This window comes from Otolemur garnettii, unplaced genomic scaffold (assembly GCF_000181295.1).
Source record: "Otolemur garnettii isolate 467f Iridium unplaced genomic scaffold, OtoGar3 scaffold00133, whole genome shotgun sequence".
In the NCBI taxonomy this organism is placed as follows: domain Eukaryota; kingdom Metazoa; phylum Chordata; class Mammalia; order Primates; family Galagidae; genus Otolemur; species Otolemur garnettii.
Window position 1 is genome coordinate 5,195,271 of NW_003852528.1, and position 10,448 is coordinate 5,205,718.

At 51.3% G+C, this 10,448-nt stretch overlaps 1 protein-coding gene across 4 annotated transcripts in view; it reads right to left on the reverse strand.

Moving 5' to 3' along the window:
• The window catches only part of HDLBP (high density lipoprotein binding protein), a 77,101-nt gene that overhangs the window by 31,556 nt on the left and 35,097 nt on the right, over nt 1-10,448 (reverse strand). For 2 of the 4 annotated variants that reach the window (XM_003798255.3, XM_023518240.1), the window contains exons 2-4: nt 4,038-4,100; nt 2,475-2,586; nt 227-384 (exon numbers count right to left, since the gene is read on the reverse strand). In XM_003798255.3, the coding sequence (XP_003798303.1) occupies nt 227-384; nt 2,475-2,550 (234 nt within the window). In that variant the 5' untranslated portion in view covers nt 2,551-2,586; nt 4,038-4,100. Of the gene's footprint in view, nt 1-226; nt 385-2,474; nt 2,587-4,037; nt 4,101-7,311; nt 7,506-8,295; nt 8,361-10,448 lie in introns of those variants that run through there. The other 2 variants (XM_012810408.2, XM_023518241.1) reach the window with 2 other exon arrangements.

The window sequence follows — 10,448 nt, forward strand, 5'->3', positions numbered from 1 at the left end:
GAGCCGAGAGACCAGTTCTTAATGGATCTGATGACATGGAAGGAACAGCTTCAGCAGTCGGAGCAAGGCTCAGGTAAGTGAGGAGAAAAGCAGACAGGATCTGTCAGTCTGACGAGCTGGCCCTTAGGTGCAGGGGCCCCTCCCTCCAGCCACCTGAAGAGCCCTTCCAACAGAGGCTAGTGCTTCCTACTTGGAGGGATAGATTTTAAAAGGGTGCCATTTCTACCTGAGTGATGACGGAAGCCTTGATGGGCCGGATCTTGTTGCTCCAGGCTCCTGCAGGTTCCTGGGCACTTTCCAGGCCAGCCGCTTTTTCAGGAAGTGGAGGGAAGGCATCTTTGTAGGTGGGAGGGTCACTCTCCTCTTCCGAGTTTAAAGTAGCAACTGGACCGGCCAGTACATGTAAGAGGACACACACTACTATCAGCATTGTATGAAATAACACTACCAAGATTCTAGTGTTAACCCCACTTACCACCTCTTATCCTAACTCCTCATTTGCAGCAATGAGAAGGGTCTGCGTCACTGGGGCCAGCACCTCTATGGGTGTGTGCCAAGGGTGGGCAGGGATGCCCTTCTCCAACCACCCCTCCCCGTGTACACAGCTTCCTCTGTCCATAGCAGCTCAGACCCCTCCCGCCCCACTGGGGTGACCCCATGAAGGCAGCTGCATCAGAGCAAGTTTTCAGTTCCCAAAAGTCTTCTAATATCATAGTTAAAAAAAAAAAAAATCACAACTATGACAATGCCAGGCCAAAAGCAGGTCCTTAAATTTGCAAAATAAAATAATGGCACTGCCCAGCACTGCTTGTGAGAACCGCCTTAGTGGTAAACTCTAACTTTCCACTGTCATGTACAATGTTGAAAATAACTCCCATGGGAACTGCTGGCTCTGCTCTTCCTTAAACTCAAGGCAGGGAACAGTAAGATCTGTAGAAATCAGGTTCTCTAATTAGTAATCATTTTCATCTTCCATAGTGCCCTAAGTATTCATGATTTTTTCTAATAATTTTTTTTTGGGGGGGGGAGCCGAGTCTTACTCTCTCACCCAGGCTAGACTGCCATGGTGTCAGCCCAGCTCACAGCAACCTCAAACTCTTGTGCTCAAGTGATCCTCCTCCCTCAGTCTCCTAAGCAGCTGAAACTACAGGCACTTGCCGTAACGCTTGGCTATTTTTTCCATTTTTTAGTGGAGATGGGGTCTCACTCTTGCTCAGGCTGCGCTCCAACAATACTCCAGCCTCAGCCTCCCAGAGTGCTGTGACTAACAGGCCTGAGCCACCGTACCTGGCCTAAGTGTTCATGTTTTTGACCCAGAACCATGATCTCCATGAGAACAAGGGTATGACTGTGTTGGATAACCATTAGCCCCCAGGGGGAGCACTGTCTGAAAGGCCCAATAGATAACACTGTGGAAGGAAGTGCTTCGAAAACTGGGGGTGACAGTTGGGACTAGACAACCTATGTCCCAGTACCAGTTTACCACTTCTTAATCATGGCTGTGCTAACCCAGACAGCACTGATGGGACAGGTGGCTGGATTCTTCCAGTGCCATCTCCCCTCTCTAGAAAAGGAAACAACGCAGACTTCACAGGGCAGGTGGATTAAACAGGAAGGTTCAGGCCTCAGGCATGAAATAGAGCCAGCAACAGCCTCAAGAGTGCCACGGCCCAGCACAACACCACTAGCAATGAGCCTGCAAAAAGCAGCCAGTGTGACCAGGGAAGTGAATTTCAACTTTCAATTAATTTTAATTTAATACCTGATACTGGAAAACTTTTAAGAATGTTTGGAATAACTTGAAATAGAACAATCTTTCAAATGAAATTTTTATAAAATCTAAATACAGATCAAGAATTAGCATTCAAATTGAAATGTCCTGTTAACTGTAAATATACACCAGATTTAAAGAAAAAAAAAAAGACCATGAAAGTAGTCTTTTATCTTTTACATTAAAAAGATGTTGAAATTACAAAGTTTTACATTGGGGTTAAATAAAATACATAAAAATCAATTTTACCTGTTCCTTTTATTTACTATAGGTACCACAAAACTGTAAATTACATGTGTGGCTAGCGCTCTCTTCTGTACAGCACTACCCTTGATGGGTCTTTGCTCCAAGAGCATAGAAGCCAGGGCCTGTAGTCACCCTCACAGAGGGCTTGACAATGTGCTGGGACACTTCACAGCCCAGGTGGGAAACAGTGATTTTGAAAAGGATCACATTAATTACCATAGATCAAATTCCTCAGTTTTCCAGAAAGCTGCCCACAATTTAAAACTCACTATGTCTGACTGATTCCCTCATGCCCAGCTGACCCCACCTGCACACACAGCAGTGCTCTGGATGGGCAGGGCCTGCCCCTGACTACAAGGTCAAAAGTTACTTCTAAAAAGGGTTTGAAATTTGGCGAGGATTTGGAGGGAGCAGTGCCTTACAAGTTAACAAGAAGAGCACACAAAGAAACTGTCACCTTTGATTTGTTGTGGAACCAGCCCACTTCGATGTTCAGCAAAACTTTCTTGGGTCAAAACTGCAACAGAGCTCATGGCTGATCTCACACCTACACACAATCCGGTAAGCCACTAAAGCAAAAAGAATGAATCGAAGAGGGCAAAGAGTCAAAGTACAGCCAAAGAACAACTCTCAATTATCTGTAGATTAAGTCTTATCTAAGGGGTTTCCTGTCTTTTACCAGCCAACTACACCTTTTATTTTCCTCATAACCTCTGATGTAAACAGATTCCCAAATTCTCACCAAGAGATAAAAAGGGGAAAAAATGCAAGTAAAGGGGGGTGCCACAATAGGTGGTTAACTATCCTCTCAAAGCTGCCTATAATTAAGTGGGGGGGGGGAGCAGGAGGCCATGCGCACCACCCAACCAGGGTGTGTGTGGGGGAGAACACTGGAATGTGCTGCCTGCCAGGCTCAGCACCCAGCTGAGATGGACACCAGAATGACCCTCCTACCAGCCATTTATCTCCGTTTTGTTCACTTTTTCACCACATGCCCCTTGATGCTTACCAAAGACATCATGACTGCTGCTCCTAGGGCCCCAAACCCAACCCACCTCCTGCTCCCACCTGACCAGATGACAGCAGTCGGCAACAATCTAACAGGCCCAACTGTGCTAAATGCCCCTGGCACAAGGCAGGGCTCATAGCAGGGGGAAGCCAGCCCCAGGCCACAAAGTTCCTTGTTTAGGATGAGGTGACACAGATTCAGGGGAGATACTGACAGCCACAGCCCCCTTCCCTGGAGCATGGGGGCACTGAGCACTCCAAGGCAGGGCATCAGGGTCCTCTCCCTCTCTCCAACTCCAGGGGAGCCTCAAACTACCATTTTCTTTTCTTTTTTGAGACAGAGCCTCAAGCTGTCCCCCTGGGTAGAGTGCTGTGGCATCACAGCTCACAGCAACCTCCAACTCCTGGGCTCGAGCGAGTCTCCTGCCTCCACCTCCCAAGTAGCTGGGACCACAGGCGCCCACCACAACGTCCAGCTATTTTTTGGTTGTAGCCGTCATTGTTGTTTGGCAGGCCCGGGCTGGATTTGAACCCGCCACCCTAGGTGTACGTGGCTGGCGCCTTAGCCACTTGAGCCATAGGTGCCAAGCCCAAACTACCATTTTCTTCACACAACTATGCACTAAGTGTCTTATATCTTGGCAAAAAGTGTAAGAGGGCCAAGTCATTTATTATAGAGTGGCTTTTTAATATAATTTTATAACAAATGAAGCTTCTCCCCAAGTTCAAGAAAATAAGTTCTGCATTCCTAAAGAGAAGACCCAAATTCAGATAATCCTGAATAAACATAACTCATATTTAAGAAAACAAGACTAAAATAGATGGCAGAGGGACGGCGCATTTGAAGGGCACAGGTCTACAAACTGTCATGCTGAGGCGAAGTTATGGAGATGCCTCTCAGAGAGCCACGTGAAACCTGAGACTGCAATAGAGCAAGCACCCGGATCAGGAAAACATACTTCCCTGAGCTCCCAAACCCCACATGGCCCAGGGATAAGACAGGCAAACTTACCAGCAAAACGGTCGGTAGCCAGAAGGTCCGTCCTGAGGCCGCCTGTCAGCCTGCCAGCTTTTACTGGAGATAGGAAGAGGCAAAAGAAGGAGAAAAGCAGAGAGAAGTTAACTTATTTGTATTTTATAATCCAGATCTTTTTACCTCCTAAACAATACTGTTACTTAGGAAAGTTTTTTGGGGGGAGCCCTGCTTTTAAAACATTACTAACTGGAACCAGCTACAACTTTCAGAGGACAACTTTTCCAAGGACCCTTGAAAAAGGGAGTCCCTCAGAGGGAGTGATCCCCTGAGTGCTGACACTGCTAAATTTAACCATTTTGAAGTAAAATCCTCACAAAACTGATGGTGTTCTCTTGCCAAGCCAGAGAGGAGAGTGGTGCTAGGCTCCAACCCACAGCTGCACACAACATGCCCTGGGGGTTCCTGGGCTTTCAGGGTAACTGGGATCTGCAGCTCTTCAGACTGCTATGTGTATTTTGCATTTGCCTTGTTTTTCCTGCTGTGCAAATCCACAGGACTTAGAAACCAGGTCATAAAATTGTAGGATTGGAAGGAGCCTTCAAAGGCTGGCTGGGGAGGTCCAAGAACTACTCCATGGAGTAAGTGGGTGTGACGCATTTGCCTTGGGGGACTCCTGGATAAGTGAGGCTGCCAGGGAAGAGACCTGACTCTGGGTGTTCCCAAAGTGTGGAAGGTGGGCTATGAAGTGAAGCCTGTGCCTGACACAGCAAGAAGCAACAGCAGCCTCTGAGCACCCTGCTCATTTGGAGAGTCCCACTCAACAACCTCACTCACAAGACACGGGTCAGGAGCTGAGAGGAGCTCGCTGCAGTGGGGGTGCATCAAATTACGAGGTCTCATCTTCCCATCAAGACATGGATGAGTGATACATCAGGATTGTAAACCTGATCAAAATCTTTTAAAAACTCTAAATACAGGGTTGAGTCACATAGGAAATCTATTCCAAGCCAGAGACCAGAGCCACTCTGGAGTCCTGGACACACAGATGTACCCCAAGACTAAAGGAGGAAAACTAGGATAAACTAATCCAAAATAGTGCCAGTGCTCTAGCACTCTCAGAAGCCAAGGTGGGAGGATCATCTGAGCTCTGAAGTTTGAGACCAACCTGAGCAAGAGTGAGACCCTATCTCTAGGAAACCTAGAAAAAATAAGTCAGGCATGGTAATGGGCACCTATAGTCCCATTGGGAAGGTGAGGGAGGAGATCACTTGGGCTCAGGAATTTGAGGTTGCAGTGAGTTAAAGATAATGTCACAGCATGTCCAAATGGGTGACAGAGTAAGACTGTCTCAGAAAAAAAAGCATTGTCAAAAAATTCTAACAATCTGAAAGTTCTGAAGATTAAAGGTCTCTGTTAAAGTGTCAAAGTAAGCACATTCATAAGTTGGCAAATGCTCCTTCAGATTCCATGTATCTGGCCAGTCTGGGAGCAAGATGGGGTGCCGCAGGCTGAGGTGTCCCCACAGGCACCCCTTGCCCACCCTCCCCCATTCAGCCTTCCCACTCTGGGCTGCCAGCCCTCTAGCCTGGCGCAGTCTCCCACCTGAGGTGGTCCCCAGCTCTAGTGTCATTTCTTAAGCCCAGACATACACACCCTCATCAAGCCACATTCATCCATGTGAGCTTAACCACATCCTCAACCATGTCCTCATCTCTGCCTTGCCACTGACCATGCTGGCCAGTCCCTCTGCTTTCCAGGACTGGGAAAGCCTTCAGTGTCCAGTGACAGCCACATACAAGCCTGTAAAACACAATTACTGCCCACGTCAACTCCCACTGACTCTAGCACAGAGCTGTGACCTGCCAGTCCCCACTCTGCATTGAGTGGGGGTCTTGGGAGAGATGTCTCCCGAGAAGACCATTAACCTTTTAGAAGTCAATTCCAACTAGGCTTTTGCACTAAAACAGACCTCCACGTGAGCCTATGACCATGTCCGAGGGCACTGTGGAGCACAGCCTCCATGCTCCCAGGTGTGCATGGGCCTCAGGCAGCCAGGAAAGGGCAGCCAGTGGACCTCTAGAAACTCTAGACTGGTCTGACGGGATATACGGGGCCCCTGGCCTCCAGATTTCAAATGGCAGTTTGTTAGAGCTTGAAGCAAATGGATCACATACAGGGCACATATTTAACCTCTAGGGTTCTCGTATCATCAAACCAACTTCGTTTTTCTTCTAAAAGGTTTAACACCTTGTTTTTAAAGAACCCACTTAAAACATGTACCAGATGACCTGTGTGTAAAGGCAGACCTAATTCCCACCTGAGACTCCAGGGCAAGATTTGTCTGGACTAGCCTTTCCTCCATAAAGGATGCCTAGTCTCCCATCTCCTTCTGTGCCCCTAGTCCAGTGACGCCCAGCCCAGCTGAGCACCTGTCTGCAGTTTAACAAGGCAGCACCTGCAAAGCTGTCACTGTGCTCCCAGAGGTGCCTTCGCAGGTGGCACCCAGGGGGTTTAATTCTGCTCCTTCAGCTCCTTCGACAGCCCCTCCGCTCCTCACTCTGAGTTCTCAGGAGACCTTGAGCAAGCCCAGTTATCAAAGGAGAGAGGCTACACATGTGGTTTCTTAGGATCCAACCCTGATAATACTGCTCAAGTCAAGACTGAAAGAAGCACTAGACATTACCCTAACACAGGGTTTAAATCCACCAGGGACAAGAAAGTCCATAGTCTTTTGTGAAAGCCCAGGTCCACATCTGCATGGCTATAAACATTCTGCCTCAAGTTATAACAAATCTAAAACTTCCTTTCCCCTGGCAGAGTACAAGATGCCTCCAAGTAGGTACAGTCCTCTTTCCCACATCCTTCAGTTGCTGCCACGAGGCCCCCAGTCCCTTCAGCATTGTGGCTGCTCTCAACCACCTCCCCTGCTGGCATTCGGATCCCCCTAATGCAGACCTTGAGCTATTCTGAACATGGACTTTAAATTTTGTCTCCCAGAGTGTAAACGTGCACAGCAAACCCCTGACATCTCAGAATATAACGGCAGGAAACAGAACCAGGACTAAAGGAACACGGGGAAGCCCAGACTTGCGCCTGTGTGGTGACCTGGAATGGACGGACAGACGGACAGACATAGCAGAAGGGCGCCGCGCTGCCAGGCCAGCAGATCTCAGTGGATTCCCTGGTGGGGAGCTTCGCCAGGCGCAGGAAGTCCATGAGGTCGCTCCACAAACCTGCAGCCGAAACCCACATCTCCCTCCAAATAAAGATCGCTCCAGGCACAGAAAGTCCATTAGGACGCTCCACGAACCTGCAGCTGAAACCCACGACTTCTCTCCACGAATAAAGATCGCTTATTTTATCCTTAGAAAATTCTGCGCGGGAGTTTCTTTTTCAGTTTGCTCATGACCACAAACTCGACTTCAGAATGGAAAATTAAAATCCCGAAGTATTCGAAGATGATAAAATCTAGATCTCAGAGAGGCCCCAGGAGCGCGAGCGTCTGGCCAGCTCTGGAGTCGGGGCCGCAGGGAGGGACTTGCAGATGCCACCTCAGCACGGCCCTCCCACGGTCGGGCGCTGCGGGCGGGGACGGGCTTAAAGGGCCCGCGGCCCACGGTGCCGGCCTTTCCTCCAGAGTCGGTACTTTTCCGTAATGTCTTTTTCAGCCATGGACGCTGGGGCCCGTCCAGGCTGCGCAGAGACCAGGAGCCCGCCCCGCCCGCCCCGGCAGGTGGAGGTGCTGCGTGGCACCCCCTGCCCCGCCGCCTCCCGGGCGCACAGACCCCAAGCCGGGAACGCCAGCCGGCCGCACGCCTCTCTGGTCTGAGGGTGTCCCGTGCCACCAACCGAGCTGGGGGGCAGGGGGCTGGGCTCGCCCACGTCACCGACCTGGGCCCAGGTCGGCCGCCCCTCCCCCACAGCGCACGCACAGACTGGGCTAGGGGAGGTCTGGGCCGGGGCGCAGAGCGCGACTCTGAGACGGGAGACCCTCGGGGCGGCCCTGGATTCCGGGAGCGGCCCGGCCACAGGACTTGGGAAACTTTCTCCACTTCTCGGCGCCAGCACCCGGGCTCATGCGCAGTGCAGACACGTAGCTGGCCCCCAACAGCCGGGCGCCACGGGGACGACGGGGGCCGTAGTGGGGACTTGCGGGCCGGGAGCTACAAGCCGGGGGCCAGGGCAGCCCCGGTGCCCCCGCCCGACATTCCATTTCGGCGGCCCTGCGACCCGCCCGCCCGGTGCCCAGACGTCCCCGCGCCGCCCCCACCCCCGCGTGCACCCAGCCGCTCACTCGTGGCCCGTCCGCCCGTGTCCACCCGCGTCCGCCTATCCAGCCACCGCTGCCCGCCGTGCGGGAGAAGCCGAGCGCTGAGGCCGGCGCCCGGGCGGCCGCGGCTATATAGGGCGGCGGCTCCAATCCCGCCGGGACACGTCAGGCCGCCCGCCCCGCCCCGCCCCGTCCGCGCCGCCCGCCCGGCCGAGCAGCTCCGGGGGTCCTGCCCAACTCCAGACACTTCTGAATCTTTTCTGGAGGGCAGGGACGTCCAGAAGCGGCTGGGGAATCAATCACCTTTGGCAAGCCAAGCAGCGCACGCAGGAGCGCCAAGCTACGGCCAACCAAGACTGAAAAGGGAGCAGGAAGGACAGCCGTTCCAGAAGATGTCACCAATAATGCTTCCCCCCCCCCTAGAAAAAACCCAAACCAAAAAGAAACCTCGAAGGACCAACCAACATAGGGGCCCTCAAACTTTTTAAACGGGGCCAGTTCCCTGTCCCTCAGACCGTTGGAGGGCCGGACTGTGGGCCTTGGGACGAGTCGGCTGCTAAGCAGGGCAGGCAGCTACGGCAAAAACACCTGGCGCGCGGATAAATGTCCTAGGCGGGCTGCATGTGGCCCACGGGCCGCAGTTTGAGGATGCCTGCACCAACACACATGGTAAATGGCTGGCCCCAGCTGCATGCAGTGTCCAGCAGCCGGACACAGGCCCGCTTCAGCATCACACTCCCAGGGGCGAGGGTGCCACCTCATGCCCTCAGAAGTCTAGAAAGTGGATCCTCATTCCCTATCTCTGGGTGTTTCTGTTGCTTATGGCCCCTGGCTTCTATAAAATATCTACTCCTCAGCTATCAATTTAATCCCCCTTAGCACTGTAGAATCTTTATTTCCAGGTCCACTTCTGCATAGCTGCACTCATGCAGGTGTGCCCAGCTGTGTAGCCGCATCCCACCCAGGAGACAGGATCCCTGCCCGCAGGGAGTTTCCACCTAGCAGAAGGACCTCATTTCAGTACCCTTTGTGTTTAATAAGTGATCACTGGCACTGTTTCTTCTAAGGGTTAAGAGTCTGATGGAGGAATTTGTAGCTATCAGTTTGAGCCCTTGATCAAGTGGCCTAGGCAGAATCCTGTGTCTGCCTGGTGCACAGAGTCAGGCGGCAGATACCTGGGGACAGGACCAAACCATATAGGGACATCCAGCTGGGACCAGGCCAGCGCTGCCTGCACCAGGACCTGGGTACTGCTCAGGAGATGGGAGGTGGCAGAAGGCATGCCAGTTTTTATTCTCCTAGTGTATGACACAGGAGGGGGAAGGGGGGCTACCATGGATGCTCAGTCTAAAGATGACAATGTCTATGTTTGAAAGGTAGTACCAAGAAGTTCCATATTAACTGGATGAGGGTTGTGACTGGAGTGAAGAATGGCACAGATGTTCTTGGCCTGAGTGACTATGAAGATCCACCCACACCAATACAGAGATTAAGGGAAGGCTAGAATGATAAAGGGGGTGTGATGTCCTGGTTGGGCGAGTGGGACAGTGAGCAGGCAGGGTTAGGGTACATGCAAAGAGGGTAGAGGTGCCCAGCCTTCCTGATATCCCCTGGGAAGAGAAATCACAGAAGGCAGAGAATATACTGCGTGAAGCAGAGAAAGAACCACGGATGTCATCACATCAGTGCTCTAAGTCACTTGAATGACAACTGGGCAGGTAGGACCTGCTTAGACATGGACGAGCCTCTTTAAGCACCAGGGGACTCTTCAGAAACCACTTTTGTGGTATTGCTACGTTTGTAAGTAGTCTTTCCAGGGGATCTAACCAACCAGCAACTAGGATGTGTGTTTTTTGCAGTTTTGTTTGTGAGGGCTCAGTGCCGCTCAAGGCAAAAGGACAGAACAGAGACGTCCACAAAGTCATGATCCCCACAGGGCTATACCCTCAATTGAACACAGGTATTTCTCACTATACACACACCCCAAGAAACAAAACAAAACCCAGAGAAGAAATGCCCACTAGGAAACAGAGAATTGAGAGACTACAGGGTGTCTTTCTGAATGGCTTTAGCTGCGAGGCAGGAGGAGGGAATGTCTCTTAAGCTCTAGAGACAAGGGACTAATACCCTACAAAGGTTTGGGCTCAAATATCTTTCTCTTTTTTTTTTTTTTTTTT